The sequence below is a fragment of the Ochotona curzoniae genome, unplaced genomic scaffold (genome assembly GCF_017591425.1).
Source record: "Ochotona curzoniae isolate NIBS_2020 unplaced genomic scaffold, NIBS_Ocur_1.0 scaffold_2476, whole genome shotgun sequence".
In the NCBI taxonomy this organism is placed as follows: domain Eukaryota; kingdom Metazoa; phylum Chordata; class Mammalia; order Lagomorpha; family Ochotonidae; genus Ochotona; species Ochotona curzoniae.
The window spans coordinates 17,721,879-17,741,817 of record NW_024467095.1 but is presented as its reverse complement, the minus strand read 5'-3'; the positions used below and the strand labels follow the sequence as shown (position 1 = coordinate 17,741,817).

The following is a 19,939-nucleotide window of genomic DNA, read 5'->3' as shown; positions in this document are numbered from 1 at the left end:
AAAAAAAAAAAAGCTAATTCCTTTGTGTTCCGACAAATCCCCATGAAATACAGAAGGCGTTTCTTCCTGAAGGGATTTTATTTTTTAAACAAAATCTAGCTGTACTCGATGAGAGTCTGTGGTAGATACAAAACATTCAGTAATCCCGAATCTCTGATTTCTTTCATTATTTATCAATTCCCTTTGAAATTCTGTACAGCTCGAAAAGTACAGGTTTGCAGTCTGGAAAGAAGACAAGCTGTTCCAAGCTCTGCTGATGAAGTGCACACCGAAGCAAGGGCTGTCCGCAGTTACCCCAGCCAAGTCCTTCCCACTGTGACCATCAGTGGAGGCTGGAAAGGGAGATCCACAGAGCAGGTGGCAAGGACACAGTGACATTCCTATTGTGTCCCACGGTGCATCATTTCAAAAACAACCCTACGTGGCTAGTAACTGTTCATCAAAATGGAAAGCCGAGTAGGATAAACAAGCCTACTCGGCATCAACTCACCTCCTGGAGGCGGTCTATATACATTCGGCAAGTCTCCAAGTCACAGTGTCCACGAACAACAAGAATACCCAGAGGTATGGCTAAGGGCGACACAGAAAGAGAAATCGAAGATCACATATTTGATTTTTCCAGACTGGCATAAACATGTTTCTTGGGGCTTGAGAAATAAATCTCGTCAATAACGGATCTTTCAGGCTCTTTTACAAAAACAAAAGGAACACCTTCATGACGTCACTTTGTCCTGGCCTGCAGTTGTCATAAACTTCCGTGCATGGTTCACGCCGCCCTTTGATCGCAGGGGCCCAGGTAAGAAGGGTAACATCCCAGGAACACCGGATGGCAGAACCAGAAAGCTAGCCCACGCCCTCTGACAATTTCTGCCTGCGTTTGCAAGAGACAACGGAGGATTCAGTCCCAGAGAGGGATTACATACATGATTCTGATCACTGAGCCCTGCCACAGCTGGATGCATTTTGAGCTTGACCTTTTTGTCAGTTTACAACAGTTCCTTGTTCCTAAGACTCAAGCAACTTAAGGCAGTGTTGTTAACTGGTAGCCATCATCAGAATAAAAGGCATGCAACCTTTAAATAGATTTTTAAAGTGTAAGAAAGGAAAATACAGAACTAAGAAAACTCAACTGATTTTAAAGACAGGCTAACAGCAGAGCTCAGCAAACAGCAGGAGAACTTAAGTCATGCGCCTTAGAAAGCATCTTACTAGTGGGTACAAATGTCACACTGTGGTTCAATCTCCTACTTATATTTCTCCAGAAAGTCCTGAAATATTAAAAAAAAGATACTCTCCTTCCCAAAACTTAAAAGAAATATAAATATTTTTTATTTTACATGTACAGATATAACATCAAATCCATGAGTCAACAAAACAAATTTTTATTGCTCAGTATCTTCAAGTTACCAGTTAGAAAATACTAGACATTAGATATGAAAATGGCTTTTATTATCAAAAATTCTTGTGAAAACCACCCATTAGAGGCTGTTATTGTGATACAGCAAGTTAAACTGCCACCTTCGATGCCCGCATGCCATATGAGTGCTAGGTAGAGTCCTGACTACTCAATTTTCAATGCAATTTCTTGCTAATTTGCCCAGGAAAAAAAAAAACACAAAATGGTCCAAGTACGCAGCCTCTACCAGACAAAGCGTCCACCTCCTGGCACAGTCCTGACTATCATGGACTTTGGGGAATGAGCTTATGGACCCGGGACTGATCTGCCTCTGTGTCACTCCGTGCTTCTCTCTCCCCCACGCCCTCCCTCCCTTTCGCAGTGTCACAATGCCTTCCAAATAAATACAATGCATCTTGTGAGTTTGTATTCATTCATTGCCTTTATTATTAAAGGCCAAGCATGATGGTTTTACAAATTGATAATGATGATATATTTAAAACACATGAAAAATTTTCAGAATGTTTAGCCTAGTAGTGAAGGTAATAGGTTCAAATAAACACTGCCAAATATCATGAATGTATCAAATGCATCAACAGTCATTTGGGAAAGCTCTGGAAAAGAGGAACTAAGCCTTGCCAGGAAGACAGATTTCAGGCTGAAGAGCAGGGCTGGTCTAGAAAAAAGAAACAGAATTTTCGATATCACCCCAACCAGGTTCTAGCAGGAGGATGTAATCAGCCCCATTTGCTCATTTCTTCAGCATCCACTGCCTGGGGGAACTCCAGCAGTATCTGAGTACATTCTCTCATGTCACAGATCAGCCTTGCTTACCCTCACTGCCCAAGTGCCTGGACCAGAAATGGGAGATACTCAATCAATGTTTGCCAGGAGATGAAAGAAGATGGGATGAAGCCCTGTCCACATGTGAAGGAGAAGGAGCATCGTTAAGACACAAGGGAGTTTTCCAGGGTAGACATGCAAGCATGGGGTTGCAACAGAAGTAGAACGTGGCCTGGGTTTGAGCTTCCTGTTGGCTTACTTGCCCAAAAATAAGCAGGAGAGTCGCCACGCAGAGATGAGGCCCCCTGGAGGGATCTTACGTGTGTAAGAATATTTTCAGCTTCTTTTTCAATGGAAGCATCAAACACGTTTTCTCGGCTTGGCAGCTGTGTCTTAGAGGGTTATGTAAGAGAAATTCAGTAGGGATATCCCTTAGAAGTCCTGATCAAAGTATTCGTATCAGCTAAGCCACTAAACACATCCAAATTAAGAGCAGAACAACTTCTAATGTTTGGGGAATTGTGTGGAAGCACTGGAACTTTAGATTTGATATATCAAAGTTTTAAGAAAAGAAGCCTAGCTCCCAGAGCTTTTGGAACCATATCGTAAAACAAATAAATTAATTTTTTAAAGATTTATTTATTTGTGTTGGAAAATCAGATATACAGAGGAGAGGAGAGACAGAGAGAAAGATCTTCTGTCTGATGATTCACTCTCCAAGTGAGCGCACATATATATATGAGAAATGAAACCTAGCTGTGATAGTGCACAATGACAACCCGCATTGGGGTCTTAAACTGTTTAGTTCTATTTTTCTCTTAGCCTCAATGTGAAAATGTAGAGAAATAGACTTGAAACAATACTTACCTATTTAATTAGAATTTATATGGAAATGCAGGAATCTTGTCAATATCTCTGATATCTAGTTATTTTCAATGTTTGGATTTAGTCTGGTCCAAAACCAAATCTAATGCACTTGGGTGGCAGACATTTTAAACAGCAACTACAGACTTCAAGACACAGAATCAAGAAAAGGTAGGGAGAAAAGTTTTCAAAGATGCACCATTCAGTTCTACTGTGTGCGTAAAGTCAAACGCTTTGCCTATTTATCAAGGAACAGTGGACCCTTAGCTGCTTCTAATGGAGCCATTCTTATCCATTAATTCAGAGTAAAAAGAAATGGAGAGGAAAAGAAATGACAGCTACCCCAGTTTCATAGCCTATTAAGGACAACTGCCAGATAGATTCCGAAATGAAACAGAAAAGAGTTTACAATCATCCACTCCCAGACTCAAATTTTAGTAATACTTTCGTCTTGCAAATTACTCAAGTAGTAAACATCTTATGTTCTCGCTGATATAAGACAACCTCCTTGCAAAATATAAGACAAGTGGATGTATAGGTAAATATGCATATACATCATAGTCTCATAGATGAACCATATAACGGAAGCTAGCATATCAGGAAGAGAAAATGTGTTGCAGTATGCATGTCAATTCCCGTATAAAAGGAGCGCTCCCAACAAAAGCTGTCCAATATATCTCGAAGTAGGATACCAGACTTTCTACCATTGCCTATACCTACAAGCTCACGACACACTCCAACAGCAGAACTTTGGACGGTGACTGATACTGCAGGACTATACCTTTATTAACAATATGGGGGGAAGCGGTGGTGGGGGAGGGCAGAATAGGAAGTCCAGGAGTCTATGAAACTTTATCTTGAAAAACGATAATTACGATAATTAAATTCTTTAAAAAGACCCTGGTATTTAGAATGGGTATCTTACAGGATTTTGTGAGGATTCTTTAAAACAGTATGTTTAAAACTGAATTATGAAAGCATAATTACCAATGCTCTCTCACTCCCCTCAGTATCTTTGAGCATATTTAACTACAAAATGGATGCACCTGTCATGTATCTTTTATAAGACCGTAAGAGTTAGAAGCCATCTTCTCTTTACTTAAAACTAATTTCCACTCTCCCAGCCAAAGGAAAATTATTGGAGGACGAAAATATTAAAGCAGAAGCTTGTGGAAAACTACCAGCTTCCTCTACGCTACTGATAACCAGCTGCCCCATTTCAGTGACGTTTCCTTCCTCTAATTAGGGGAGTTAGAGTTCTGATGGTCGAAACAGCAGCAGCTCTGACTTGATGATTCATCTTACTCTCCTCTCAGAGGCTTTCCTCCAACAAGCACTGGTCAATAATCAGCCTACATAATGGAACTTTTATTGCAGAGATTAAAAAGGAATTCTAATGAAGCAAAAAAGAAAAGAAAAGAACTTCTGGATTAAGATGGAAGATTTAACACACACGCATCTTTCACACTGAAACATTGCTGAACTACAGCGAATGGCTTAACAACAACAACAACAACAACAAAAACTATAAACCAACAAAATGAGGAGAAACAGGGGGAAGAAAATACTAACAGGTGAAACAGATGGAGTATTGGTAACTGATTCAGGACCCCTACAGAACTCCCTAACCTCGAGAGGGAGTGGGTGAGAACCAACACAATGTACACTGCAGAGCCTTCAAAAGGCTTGCAAACCGTCAGCACCAAGTGCCTCGGGAACCCAGTAAAAAGGGGCAACAAAGACAGAAGCATGATGTTCACTGAATGCCCACCACAATCTCGGCAGATGTAGTCACCTTAAAGAAAATGGGGAATTGGGCCTAGCGCTGTAGCCTAGTGGTTAAAATCCTCACCTTGCATGCACTGGGATTCCATCTAGGAGCCAGTTCATGTCCCAGCAGCCCTGCTTTCCATCCAGCTCCCTGCCTGTGGCCTGGGAAAGCCAAATGCCTGACCTGGGAGATCGCGGTAATTCTAGGACATGAAGAAGGAAATATCAATAATATATCATTTTATGGATTATTTAATCTTCATCACATCCAGAGAAGTTAACTATGATTATCCTTGCTTTTAAAATTGAAAAAGTCACCAACGTGAGTCATGAAAATATTAGATCACATTAGGCTCCGCTACTACAACAGCTAAACATTCATCCGGGGTTTCTCTCACTCAGGAGTTCCTCTTCTGGAATATTCCTCCTGCCACTAGATCTTGCCTCACACACACAGGCAGGGTCTCAGGGAGGCGAGGGCAGGAACAAATGACAGTTGACTAGGGACAATGAAGGAAGCACCAGTTCCCTAGGCCTGGATCCACCTGCACGGAGAAAGGCTGTGAGCGGGATGCAGGACGAGCTGAGCAAACACTGTGGACTTGGCCCGATGATTCACACAAGGACTCAGAAACCGTGAGCAAAGCCAGACTTTGTTCTCACGAACAATTTGGCAGCAGTGTGATCATTCTGAAAGCTTCCCCTGCTTCTTCCCTAAAATACCAGCTTCTCTGAGACTCAGAGGTCAAGAGTCAAGCTAGGAAAAATGATGACAGATCCATTAAACAGCTTTGCAACTGAAAGTTCATACAATGAAAGTGAGTGTGGCTTACTTTATAAAGAAAGGCAATGGTGAAGTCGGGAGCAGATGTTAACCATCACTGGGTTAGTGCAGATGATCAGACGACACCAGGCTTAGAATGCTTACAAAAAGTCACGTGACTTGTTTTGTTATTTGAAATCCTTACATGAGGATTTCCAATATTGAACGAAAGAGCCGACTGACATCTGTTAACATAAACTAAACACAAAAACCAAAACCCACACTCTCTCCGGAGGTGTGAAATGTGCATTCATTGAGGTATCCAAGGGCATTCGAAAGAGTTTCCCAAGGACTTCCGGTGAAGTATTTCCTAAACATTAACTCCCAGTCTGGCTAGCATTCTGCTTGATCTATTTGGCGGCTTTACTATGACAAGCATTCTCATATCATTTATTTCAATGTTTAATTATACTTGGTAAACAACTATATTCAGAAGAGTCATAGTTATAGGTACACTTGATCTTGCGGACTGCTAAATAAACTTAGGTTGCCCTTGATTCTTTTTCAACAAAGTATGTCCAGGTCCCATGTATCAGTAGAGATCAGGGTAGCTACCTCTTCGTGTTATAGGTCACTCCTCCAAGTCTTGCTAAACTCACCGTGTTTTTCTTCCTAATTCCATTATCAAAATATTCTAGCCATTCGTAAACCCTCACACCTATTTCAGCAGACCATATGTGTGAATTTCTGCAGCAGACCATGTCTAAAAGAAAAGCATGAAGATTAAAAAAAATAATAATCAAAGAACCCTACAGGGAGATGAGTGGAATCACAGCTGGCTGTTTGATGACACAAGCAAAGTTCCTCAGAGCCAAAGCTGGAATGGGTCCTCTCTGACACTAAGTACACATGAACTTGATAATGGAATGTATAAAAAGGGAGAAAACTCATGGCAGTTAATCCATTCTCTGCAAGGTGCTGGAATGTGTTCAACAACATATCACAGTGGAAATAAAAGGCTGAGAGCTCAGCACTTGAAAAGGGAAAAAAAGGGATTTAATTATTTGACATTTTGCAAGCACAGTGCAATTCCTATTAAAACAGAACTGGCACTGAATGAGCCATTTACCTATTCAAGGCACAAATGAAACTATCATCAGGAGTTCGTTAACAGAAAAACGTGACACCTTAGAAAACAGCTCAGAAAATGCCTGCATTGGGAAGACTGGATTTAAAGAGGTACATAAAAAGATACTGCAGAGGCTCTTACTGAGACTTAAAGAGTGGTTGCTTTCTGCAAAAAAAAATAATAATAATAATATATGTATATAAAGATAGGGTTAATAATGGCTCCTCCAGGGACAGACATTGCTCAATACGTTCAGTCATCAGAATGCAGATAAACTCAGAATCATGATATATTTGTCTTAACACTGTTTTGATGTATAGCCCAAAAACCTGCTCAGTTAAATATTGATGTCAGACTTAATATAATGAATAGAATGTATGGCATTTCCTGCTCTATTTTTATCAATTTTATCAACTAATATTAATAAGAAATCAAGAGCTTGAAAAAGAACCTGTTCCCTAAACAATGACTTATAAGGAGACTATGTGCTGTGGGGTTTAGATAAAACACCATCAACACGATTCATGAAAAAAAAAAAGCGGGGGGGGATAAAAAAGACAGATGTCCAAAATGCTCCAAAACTTAAACAAGCTTAAAAAAGATAAAAAATATTTATTTCAGGAGGTGCTCAACATCTCCTGTCATTTGGGAATTACAAATGAAGACAACAAAATATCACTTATAACAAGGGAGAAATATCCATAACAAGTGCAATCAAAATAGTCAACACAAATGCTGTGGGGATGTGGACTAGCAAGGCTTCCAGACCTTTTGTCTTGAGATAAACCAGTAGACTATACTTTTTTTATTTTAAAAGATTTATTCATTTTTATTTGGAAGGCCGACTTCACAGAAAGAACCTGCCATCCACTAGTTCACTCCCTAAACGACCTAAAGAGCCATGGCTGATCTGACTCAAAGCTGGGAACCAGGAGCTTCTTCCAGTTCTCCTAGGTGGGTGCAGGGAGCAAAATTCTTACAAACAGGGTTGAACAATGACTGCCAGCAGTCAAGTGTCTCACAGAAAGACATCATATATTTCACTGTGACATTACAACGAATGGTAGTCAGCCCAGCTCAAGAACTCTAAAAATCAAGTTGAAATGTTAAGCAAAGCATCACAAGCATACTCACCACTGAGGTTTACAAACAATGATTAGACACACTGATCCTAATCTGTCACAACTGTCACTTCAACACCATCCTGTCTGTCACACTACACGGGGAGCAGGGCCACTCCAGCAACTCACTGCAGGCACCTGCAGACAGGTAGCCCCTCACTTTCCGAGTTGATTGGGCATGAGCACAAAATCAACGACAGAAACATTCTGTACAATCAGCTGAAGGGTCCTGAATCTCCAAAACCAGAACTAGACAATGCATTATATCTGGATAGTTGTTATGTGGATATTTGAAAAGAAGCACTCTCAAACAAATGCATCCTTAGTATTTAACATTCAAGGGATACCTCTCATTTTGCATTTTATGACACTGACAGTGCACAAGTAATTTAGGTAAACCAAAATGCTAAGAACTGGTATGAACTATAAAAGGTGTAGAACTCTGTGTAATTAGCACATAAAATCATGCATCTGAGTTCAATTTTAATTTTTCCAAAAGCAAAATTATTTCCCAAATTAATCTTTCCAAAAAAGCAAGATATTAGTTTCTGAGCACCTCATATTTCTGTGCTCAGTTCTATTCAACATATTAGCAATAAACCAAATTATTATCCCAGAAGAAATTATCATACTGTTGAGACTCAAACTCTTATCACCAAGGACTACAGTGTTAGGCTACAAATAACAACCAGAAATTCAGATTTATTTGCATCTCAGTCTCCAGTTTTAACTACCCAAATTCCAAAGGGAGAATATTTGCTTTGGCAATGGTTCATTTAAAAAGAACTACTAGGGCATGATTTGTATTCACATGTTGAGTTTTCATTTTACTTTGCTGATCCAGGCACTTATGAAGAAAGGAATTAAATCAATTCCAACACTTTTAATGTGGGATCATAGGAAGGTCAATTCAAAAGACACAGAGAGAAAAATCTGGGGGGCTGGGGAGGGAGGGGTTAATGCTCATTTAATCTCAAACCCCAGTACCCAGAACACCAATGGTAACAATAGGTGTTCAATAGAGATTTTCAGTATGAGGTTTGAATAGTAGTCTAAGCAGCTTTGGTATGGGGAGGGGTCCTTCCTGACAATAGACCAGACATCAGATGCTGAGTGACATGGTAAAGCCTATCCATACAGAACTGAGCTGCCCCAGCCACAAAGATCTAAGTCACAGGCACAGGGAATGGCATTGTTGTACAGCAACTCAAGGCACTGCCTGTGGGCCAGCATCCCAGCTCTGAGCACTGACTCAGGTCCTTGCTGGTCTGCTTCAGATCCTACTCCCTACACGTGTTCCTCAAAGGACTTCTGAAGATGGTTCAAATGCCTGAATATCTGATTTCTTTGTGGGAGGATTGGATGGAGCTCCTGACTGTTGGCTTTGTCCTGCCCAGGCCCAATGTTGCAGCCATTTGGAGAGGGAACTGGCAGAGATAAGGTCTCTCTCTCTCTCTCTCTACCATTTTGCCTTTCAAACAAATAAAATAAATACTGAAGATGGAAGATCTATGTCACAATTGATGCAATTCTGATGGCCCACTTTGGAGCACCACTCCAGGAAGGTTGTTACCTGTCACCACTCGGGGAGACTGTCTTATATCCAGTAACCTTTGCCTCAACTGGTGCAACTCTAAATGGCTGCCCAATGTTCAAAGCTCCCTACAGCAGTCCGTGGCCGCACAGCTGTACCAAGGCTCAACTACTCACTCCTTCCAATTTGATGTTTGTTGCCCTCCATAGCTGTAGTTCCCTCTTGGGAAATGCCCAGTGAACCACCCCTACACAAAACTCAGCTGCAGAACTTCTCCCAAGGAATACAACCTATGACAAGAACTTTGACCCCAAATTCTTTTAAATAATGCATTATAATCATCTACGCAAAGACCTCAACTGCAGTTGGACCTCTGCTTCCTGAATTGGTTTCTGTTTTTTAGTAAATTGGTCCCATCAACATATATGCCTGCTGTACTCTCTCATAAATCAGAAAACAACATATCCTTTTTGGTCTTTCCCAGCCACCATCGCATTTTTTCATGGTCCACATACAAAAACACCCCACAGAGGCAAGTACTGTGAATTAACATGGACTTCTCGATGGTTAATCAATAGACCAAGAACGCTTATGTCACAGGACCTTGGCTCTTATGGTTTCCTATGCATAAGGAAACAGTCTCACCTGGCATCTCAAATTCACAGGTGCTCTTTGCACTCAAGTCCCTTTAAACATCACGGAAAATCCCCCATCTGATCCTCTTATTAAAATCAGGATACTCTGTCACACTCTTTTATAGAGCAGTTAATAATACAGTAATTCCTTATCTGTCTGTGTCTCCCACTGAAATAATAGCTTTATACAAGTAAGCAGGATCTCTACAACTTGCAAAAGCAGTCGATAAATGCACACCGATTTAATGACATCGATATTTTATTTGGAGTTTGAAGGAGATTAAAAAACAGGAAACTGATCAATAAACTAGAGTATGGAAAGTTGAGATTAAGTCATTTTAAAAGTAAAAATGTCTTTAAATAGTACTGAGTGGTGGAAACCTAATTTTTTTTTACTCATAACAACTGCATGTGCGAAACTAACAAGTACTGCGGCCAGTGCCATAGCATAGTAAACTGAGCCTCCACAAAGGGCACCAGCATCCCATATGGGCTCCAGTCTCCGTCCTGGGTGCCCCGCTTCCTACTCAGCTCCTTGATTATGGCCTGGGAAAACAGCAGAGGTTGGCTTAAGGGTGCCTGTACCAACATGGGAGACCCATGATAGACTCCTGACTCTTGACTTCAGATTGGCCCAGCCCAGCTGTTGCGATCATTTGGGAAAGTGAACCAATGGATGGAAGATTCATCTGTCTCTCCTGCATTCTGTAACTATGCCTTTCAAACACAAATAACATTCTCTCAAATTTTCCATGCTTCAGCTGCTAGATATGTACAATGGGGGTATCAGCATCACCTATTTTTGATAGCGATGTTTGGGAGAATTAAATTATGTATTACATGCAAAAAATTTAAGACCACTCCTGTTCACAGAGTGATGACATGTAACTATTGTCATTTTTGTTATTGCATTTTCAAATAATAGATAAATATAAGATGCCGACAAATGATGGGGTAGGATAGCAAAAGAAATTAAGCACAAAACTCCAGTTAAATGTCAGTTCAAAAAATAGAAATAAACCTAAACAGGCTTGCAAAAAAAAAGATGATTACGGCTCTTCAGAGGACAAACTGACAACATTTAACTCCCCAGACAGATTTCAAATTAGAATGCCTTCCATCATTAATTCAGGCTTAATCTCTACTGCACAGTCCTGTTGTCAGCCTGTTAAATGATGGGGAAAGATTCCATTTTAGATGAAGCAACCGATAGAGAAAATTCAGCGCACTCATACTCACTGAGTGAAGTGAGAGTGTAAGAATTTAACTAAGGAAGCATCCGAGGAAAAGTTTTAAATCCTACGTAATTTCTATAGAACTAAATATTTATTATCACGTATCGTTAGGAAAGACTTGGTTTAACTACTGCATTGAGCAGATAAGAAAACTGAACCCTGAAGAACAAATGCATGACCCCAAGTTGCACAGCTGATTAGTGGCTAGACCTGCTTCTCTCACGCTTTCTTCTATATTTTATCTTTTGCTTTTATTACTTAAATGATACTTGCTAGGAAAATAGGTACATACTGTTTTCGCAGCCCTATCACAGTCCTTGTCACAAGAGACAAAACTTCTGGCAAATCTGGGACTAATTCTTGTTTGTTCCAGCCATTGTTTGCTCACCGTGAAAACTCCATAAACGCATGCTGCACTAATTGCTGTGATGTTGAATGGTTTCGTTTTATCTTTCAATGCCTACTATCTAACAAAGTATCTGTCACACGAATGATGCAAATAAATAGCTGTGGAAAGCACAAATGCATGAATGCTTGAGTAGTTACAGCATTTTAGCATAGTTACCAATATTAACTAGAGCCCAATTATGAAAACTGAAAACTATAACAAATCCAATGCTCCATTTTCTCTTCTTCAGAAAGTGGGGCAGAATTACTGACTTACTCCCAAAGAATAGAGTAGAGGAGAGAAAAAGTAAGAATGTTAATGTAAACGAAGATAGCGAATGTTACCAAAGCAGCTTGATCAACACTGCAAGGAATGAACAACTGGTAAACTCTAAAGTGACAGGACATGATGGGTACGTATCTCTACCATGATCTCATAACTCCCGTCTAATTACGAACGAGATGGAATTCAGTGCTCGACTCAAAGATATTATTTTTTAAGCATTTGTTATTTTTATTGGAAAGGCAGATATACAAAGAGGAGAGACAGAGAGGAAGATCTTCCATTCGCTAATTCACTCCCCAAGCAGCCACAATAGCCAGAGCTGCGCTGAACTGAAGCTAGGAACCCGGAGCCTTCCAGTTCTCTCACTTTGGTGCAGGGTCTCGAGGCTTTGGGTCGTCCTTGACTGCTTTCCCAGGCCATAAGCAGGGAGCTGGATGGGAAGCAGGGCCGCCGGGAATAGAACAGGCACCCATGTGGGATCCTGGTGCATGCGAGGCAAAGACTTTAGCCACTAGCTACCACACTGGGCCCGACTCAAGAATATTCTACACAATATCCTGTCAACACTCCTCAAGATCATCAAAGCAGAAGAGAAGGCTGAGAAATTTCCACAGACCGAAAGAGGTAGACAGACATGCCAATACAATGCAAGTGGCTACTGGGATGGAAAGTATGAGAATTTAGTTACTACTACTGCTGCACCAATAACACTTTCTCTAAACAACACACCATTGACGCATCAAATACTTAACAATGTAGGAAACTGACTAAGGCTTATGCAGTATCTCTGAATAATAAAACTGACATAAAACAAGTCAGTGATGGGTAACGGATAATGTACTTACAGAAACATTCGGACTTAAAGAAGGGAATTTACATTTCTCTGGTCAGATTATCAAACAGAGGCATACAGTGGTCAAACGTGTCATAAGAGCCTTGTCATCATAGCACATTCTCACTTGAGTACTCACAATAAAAGTAATGGAATGATTAACTGCATTTTCTTCCCTCGTTTAGCTGTAATATATATTCAAATGATGCAGCCAATTCTGCTTTTCGGAGTGGAAAAGCCTGTTGGCGGGAGGTGGTGAGCACCGTGGAGAGGGAGCTGATTCTAGCCAGAAAAGACTCTGAGCAGAGTAGGCCAGTCCTCCCTCTGTGCCCTTAAGCACCTGCAGATGCATGGGCTTGGTGACAGTGGGGCCGCCTAACAAAAACAAACACAGTAATGGCAGCGTGCTGATGTGCCAGACTCTGCAGCAGCCGTTCTGGTTATAAGATCACACTTAACCTTCAGTACCATAGAAGGTTACAAGTATACTCTCATTTTAGATAGGCAATATTTGTCATGGGAGAAAGGAAATTACTTTGTTAAGGTTACCATTGTCATTCAACCACAAACATTTCTCACTGTTAGATCAGTAAACAATGAAAATCCCTTTAGGTAAATGCTTAAATAGCAAATTAAGGTATAATCCTAATTTCACTAAATCCTCATTATATAATGGATATAAACCATCATATACCATCTATTTCTCCCGATTTAAGAAGTTTCCTCAGGCAGAAGTTTTATCGCACGAGATATGCTCTGTAATGTACTTGCCAAGAAATGTCATCTTCTTGTAAAACCTCAAATCACAATTATCGCTGGCAGTGATGGGCAGATACTGCCAAGCAGAGACATCTGAAATCCACAGATAAGCCTCAAATCTCATTTCAGCCCCAAATTTCAAAAGTATCCCCACTTCGAGTTGATTTTCCTCAAAAGTAAACTGCAAAATATTACTTTAGAGCTATTACACTTTTATTTGTAAAATTGTAAGCTATTTGAAAACTGGAAACCAAAAAAAACATAAAACCATATAGTTTACAAGTAATATTCCCCAAGAGAATATGTCATTTACACTGCGGCTATATTTCACACACAAACACATGGCCGCCAGTTAATGAGTGAAAATTTGTTTTTGTGTTCATATGTCACAACCTCGCTCATATCACGAGTATAATATATTGTTTATAAAAGAAAGAGGATGCAGGGACTATTCCTTCTCTAGATACTTTTTAATCAAAGAAAACGAGAGTGGAGGCAGAAGGGAAAAGGCTGGGTAGAAACAAACGGATGTTGATGCTCAAGGGAAACACTTAGGTGGAGGAAGCTGGAGCAGCTGAGAACCCCGGTACCAGCTCCAGAACCCAGAGGCCCCTGACCTCTCTGACCCCAGTTCTGACAAGGATGTCAGGATTCTCATCCTCCAAAGCTGTCTCTGGGAGTCAGACCGTAGAGGTTCCTCAGTTCCTGTCACTTGAAACCACTTGCCTCTTTTCTAGTTCTAGACAGGTCCACAACGAACCCACTTCAGGTTTGGGTTCCAAAAATCACTGGGTCTACGGTAAAACTCCTTTTGTTTCAGCATCCACATCTGTTCTCTCGACCACTGCATTGCCTTGTCTTCTCTGATCTTATTCTACTTGAATATCAGTCCCCACAATTATGAGGAAGCCCCAAAACCCCGCATACTTCAACTAAAAGCCTCATATTCCGTGATGCACACAAGGATTTAAAATAGTGACAGGAATGTTAAGAAAATACCCAATAAAGACCAACAAATAACCATCCTTGCATTCGGAGAATCATAGACAAATTATGAACCCTGAGAAGTAACTCATATTTAAGATTTCACAAACAATGACAGCTTATCAATGAACTTCATCATCACTTTATCAATCACTTTATCATCTTAATATCCCATATATTGTTGCCTTTGACATATAGGTGTATGACAGCTTAGAATGCTGGATGTGTCTTCATAGTCAACTTTGCCACACTGTGTGAAGAATAACAGGTTTGACCCTGCAGGTTCCCAGAAGATGTTTTCGTAGTCTGAAGAGTTTTCTGGCTCCTGATAAGACATGTGGTAGCACCAGCTTTTTGCTTTTTAATCATTTCAGGCAAATCTGAGACTACTAAAGTGGTGAATATGCAGAGTTCTTGACTTGGAATCTACAGCAAAAGACCACGCCTTCTTATCTCGGTTTCATGTATGTCCATTTACTAACAATCAGTTGGGATTCAGGCTACAACACCTCTCTCACTGCTCTAACCATTGTTTCCAACACAAGGACAAATGAAACCACCCAGGAAGCCAAGAAGGACCAAAAGGCTGACAGCAGGCTGACGACATGAAATAAACGAGCAGTTCCAACTTACAAGCTTCCCGGAGTTTCTCCTTGTCATAGTGGAATCCTTCATAGTCTTGTAAACTGATTTTGTTCACCCGGATCCTCAGCCGATCTGGGACAGACTGGGGACTGCAAAACAAGAACCAAGACGTCAGGTACAAATGAGAGAGTGGAGTTGGGAGTCATGACCTTCAGGGACTAAGACAACATCATGTCTTCATGCTTAGGAGAAAAAGTTCATTTCCAAACTGACTTGTGGGTATGAAAAAAAGCTCATATTCAAAGCCAGCATGTAGGTTTTTGTTTGTTTTGTTTTGTTTTCACAGAATGAAGCAATTATCTGAAGAATGCTTCTCCAGACATCAGAACTTACTGGAACTGAAGCAGGAACCTGTATGTTTATGGGATTTCTTATTGTCATATTAAAATTTAATAAGACCATGTGTTTAGCAACATAGAGAACAAGAGTCAACTCATATGAAATAATGAGAAGAAAGATGGATCTACAAAGACTTAGAAGGAATATGCCCTTAACCACGAAACTTGGTCAATGGTAGCTTGACCCAGAGGAAGAGAAATTATTTTTGAAAGCAGATTGAAAACACCGTAAGCACAACACTGAGACTGAAACAGTCACCTCCGGGGAGCAGTTGTTTCAGAGCAGAGGCTTAAACTGCAGACTGCAACACCAGTACCCTGTAACAGCATCTGCTGGAATCCCAGCAGCTCCATTTCCAACCCAGCTCCCTGCCGATGTGCTTGGGAAAGCAACAGAAGATGATCCAACTGCTTGTGCCACTGTTAGGTACAACGGAGATATGGATGGAGCACCAGGCTCCTAGATTGCCCCAACCACTGTGGCCATTTGGGGAATCAATTCATGGGAAGGAAACCTCTCTCTCTCTCTCTCTCTCTCTCTCTCTCTCTCTTTCTCTCTCTGTCTGTCTGTCTGTATCTCTCTTGTTCCAAGTCTGTATCCGTAACTCTGTGTTCAAATAAATAATCTTTTCTAAAGAGCCACTTTAAAAGAGTTTCCTCTTGGTGAACACATTATATAAATACTAACTATGATGTTTCCTTTAAGTACTTCAGAATGACAAAGAAATGAATATGCTCACTGCAGTTTCTTTAGGAACAGAATGAAGTGTGCAGCTCATTTTGAAGGAGCTGCTTAAGTGCTTTGTTCACCCTCACAAGGTCTAACCAGACTGCCTATATATTTTTTTCCAAGTAGTATCTTCAATGTTGCTTAATCCATGACATTATTTGAGTTAAACAGCTGAACTTTCACTACTACCATTATGGATAAATACATTTCTTTACTATATTAAGATAATACCATCCTAACTTGACCCCAAATCCCACTCTAGATTTCACTGGTTGAGAGAATTTTCTTCCAGAAAATTGGTTCTCACGTTTATATTAGATGGTGTGAAAAGTCATCAGCGATTAAAGTAGAAGGTAACATTACTCTTAATTTCTGTAAAGCAAAAAGAGGAAGAGAAAAGAATAAAGGGAAATAAGAGAGGAAAGAGGGGAGGGAGGGCCGAAAGGAAAGCAGACAAAGCAAAGTCTGAATAAGATGGAATAACGCTTCTAAAATAACAGGGCACCCTTATCTCAAAAACACAGAGTAGAACACATATTTATTTACTTTTGCCACAATTCTGGAAGAGAGGGTAAAAGTGGTTTCATTATCTTGTCTTAAATTTCCTCTTAGGGTAAAGTTTAGTACATTTAATATACTCTTACTCTAATTAAATAAAATAACTAACACAAATATATCCAATGCAGATTCTGTGCTGGGCACTGAACAGGCGATGAACAAAATAGATGAGAATATCAGATGTCTAGTTTGACAGCATAATATTTAGGAACTAGAAGAACGGACTTTAGCTATAATATTTACCTAGCTCATCAATAGGTGGGAGTGAGTCAAGGTCACAGAGCTACTAAACAGCAGTTGGGAGCAGAGCCTGGACTCTCGGTCGCACCCTCTTTCTACTGTGCTCTGCTCCCAGGAGGACTTCAGACCTTTGCCAATGGGTGCATGCACATTGAACCCCATGGATTTCAGCAATCCGCAGATTCCTTGTCATACTGGGCTGGTGACCCCAACCTACTTGAAATTGAGATCCTTATGCAAAGTAGCAGAAACTCAGTTCCTGACTTAACTCACAAAAGCCTCCCCCTCTGCCCCATGATGATTTTTTCAAAAACTCATTAAGTCATTTACCTGGACTTCCAACAAGCTCCAGATCATGGCTTCCTTAATTCACATAACTTACAACCCCAAGATGCTAGCAGATGGAGGATGATCATATGTCATCCTGGCAACTCCCTGTATCTGCATGGGAGACCCAGAAGATGATCTGGCTCCTGGCTTCGGATTGGCTCAGCTCTGGCTATTGCAGCCACCTGGGGAGTGAACCAGCGGATGGAAGATCTTTCTCCCTGTCTTTCCTCAGCTTTACATGTAAATCTGACTTTCCAATGAAAATTAGTAATAATAAGAAGAATCACTCTTTATTTTATGAGAGACCCTACTCACTGGTTTATTCTTCAAATGCCCTCAATCGCCAGGACAGGGCTGGGATTAGAATGAGGAATGAGACTGAAGATTCCCAAGGGAGAGGCAGGAACTTAATGGGAGCATTCACCACTGCCTCCCAGGGTCTGCAGCGAAGTGACTCTGGAGTGAGAGCTCTTAATCAACTTCAGGTTTAAAATGTGCAATACAGGAATGCCTGAGGTAAGCAACCCCTTCAGAACTACAAGCAACAACAACAACAACAACAACAACAAACTGCAAAACTTCAAGCACAAAGCTGGATATATAGCCAAAAAAATATGTGCCAACTCTGTGGGTAACAGATTAAAAATAGACTAGGTTTTCTGAATACCATGTAACTTCTATTAACACTGGTTGAAATAAAATTTAATTTTCCAGAGATCTTCAAAGACATATTATAATTGCAATCTTTCATGCTTCCATGGAAATTTATAATAAATCTTGATGCTTTTGAAATTTGTAATAACTGAATTTGTGGCAGTGAAATTACCATGTGGTTATCCACACCCTGTCTCTTCGGCTCAGTGTCAAGTTCATGGCACTTAAAGGAGAAGCCGAGGTAATGGGCACGCACAAGCTTTACTCAGGGGTTTTGCGAAACAGCTCTGCAAAGGCAGCGATTCCGTGAGTTTTATATTAACGGAAAATAGGCCAACAATCTTGGTTTTTGTTTAAAAACAGCCCTGGCCATGTGATTCTTTCTGAGGCAGTAACTATCATCAGACATCCAGGTCTGAGACTGTGAGCTGGAATCCGCCTGGCCCATGTAGTGACACTGCTGCTACCAGAATCACAGATGTCATTTGTAAGCCAGCACTAGTATGCGGATGTTGGCTGTCCCTCAGGCTCCTGTGCTGGAGGTCTGGTGCCCCGCATGATGATGAGGTCTTTAAGGGGTGCGGCTCAGTGGGAAGTCCTCAGGTGTCTGGAAAGGAACACTGTCATCTCCTGGCTCGGCTCTCATCTCCTGAGCTGGATGGTCTCTCTCTGGTCTCTCTCTGCCTTCCTTTTCGGAGACAGGATTTCTCCTCCCACTATGTGCCACGTGGCACTCACCAGCCTGTGCCTGTGCCGTGCTAATCGGACCCGTAGCCTCAACAGCAGAAGACCAGAGCGCTCAACTTAAATCCCCCTCAAAGAGCAGCCCGCCTTGGTGGCTGACTCCCTGATGCTAGGAGCTCTTTCGTTTTGGATGTTTGCTCAGAACTTCCTTAAGTTAACATCAGAAGCTGTTTTCATTAGCAACTTCCTTCTCTCCCCTCAAATACTCCACCTCTAAATGGCTATGGAACAATTTTCCTCTTTCATTAAAATGCCCACTGGAAAAAAAAAATTAATCCAAATTAAATACTCACTGATCAAGCCACTAACATTTCACACCTAAACTCTCTGGACACCCTGCGTTCAAAAACTCTGTCCCGTTGTACACCGTTCGACATGTAGATACAATTATGACATGCTGATTTTCTTCCCCATGAAAATATGAATTCTTCAAGAGAGACATCCAGTTATAAATATCTGTACAACTTGCATAGTGCTTATTAATTATGAAGCCACAAACATGTGTTACATTATTCTTCCCCATAGGCATTTGTTGAATTTTGAAACAAAGTCTTCATGACCACCTCGTACTTTTCTCATCACATCTGGTCATTTGTGATATGAAATGTGTACCACTGGCCCAAATGGGGACTACCCTACCAAATTCAGTTCAAAGGGAGGCAGGCTCCCATCACTAAAGCCAACAGACAAGAAACAGTCCTGATGGTCATGGATGGTATTATTACTGTGTTTTACTTTCACACAGGAATTCATTGTCTGGCTTATCTCTGCTCAAGACAAAAGGAAAACAATTTCTACTTGTGATAAATACTGTCAACTTACTTACGTCTCCATAGGGTCTCCTGCCATGATATTTGCTCAAATGGCAACTAAAGGTGGCAGGTTTAAAGGAAAAAAAGCTGTTTAGGGTGAGTGTTTTAGCCTTCATGTTCTCACTTACATTGCACAAAATTTGTACAAATATTATATTGAAAGGCCAAAAATGAAAAAAAAAAACCAGTAAAAACACAGGAGGTCGAGAGGACACGGATATATGTAACAGAGAAGTCCGAGAATCCATATTGCTGAGATGAAGAGAAAGTTAAGACCCACTGAAATAAGAATCAGGATCTCAGCTCTGCTTTGTATCAAGTCAAACAATTCCCACCTTAAGAAGCTGATCCATGTAATGGAAGTTTCCAGGTACTTAAAAAATTCCTACACACTCTCATAAAACACTACA

The 19,939-nt window shown here is 40.7% G+C and overlaps 1 protein-coding gene across 2 annotated transcripts in view; it reads right to left on the bottom strand.

Annotated features, from left to right (window-relative positions):
- DGKI (diacylglycerol kinase iota) overlaps positions 1-19,939 on the bottom strand; it is a 368,375-nt gene that overhangs the window by 74,939 nt on the left and 273,497 nt on the right. For both annotated transcript variants that reach the window (XM_041002016.1, XM_041002017.1), the window contains 2 exons: positions 15,112-15,212; positions 491-570 (listed from right to left, as the gene is read on the bottom strand). In XM_041002016.1, the coding sequence (XP_040857950.1) occupies positions 491-570; positions 15,112-15,212 (181 nt within the window). The remainder of the gene's footprint in view (positions 1-490; positions 571-15,111; positions 15,213-19,939) is intronic.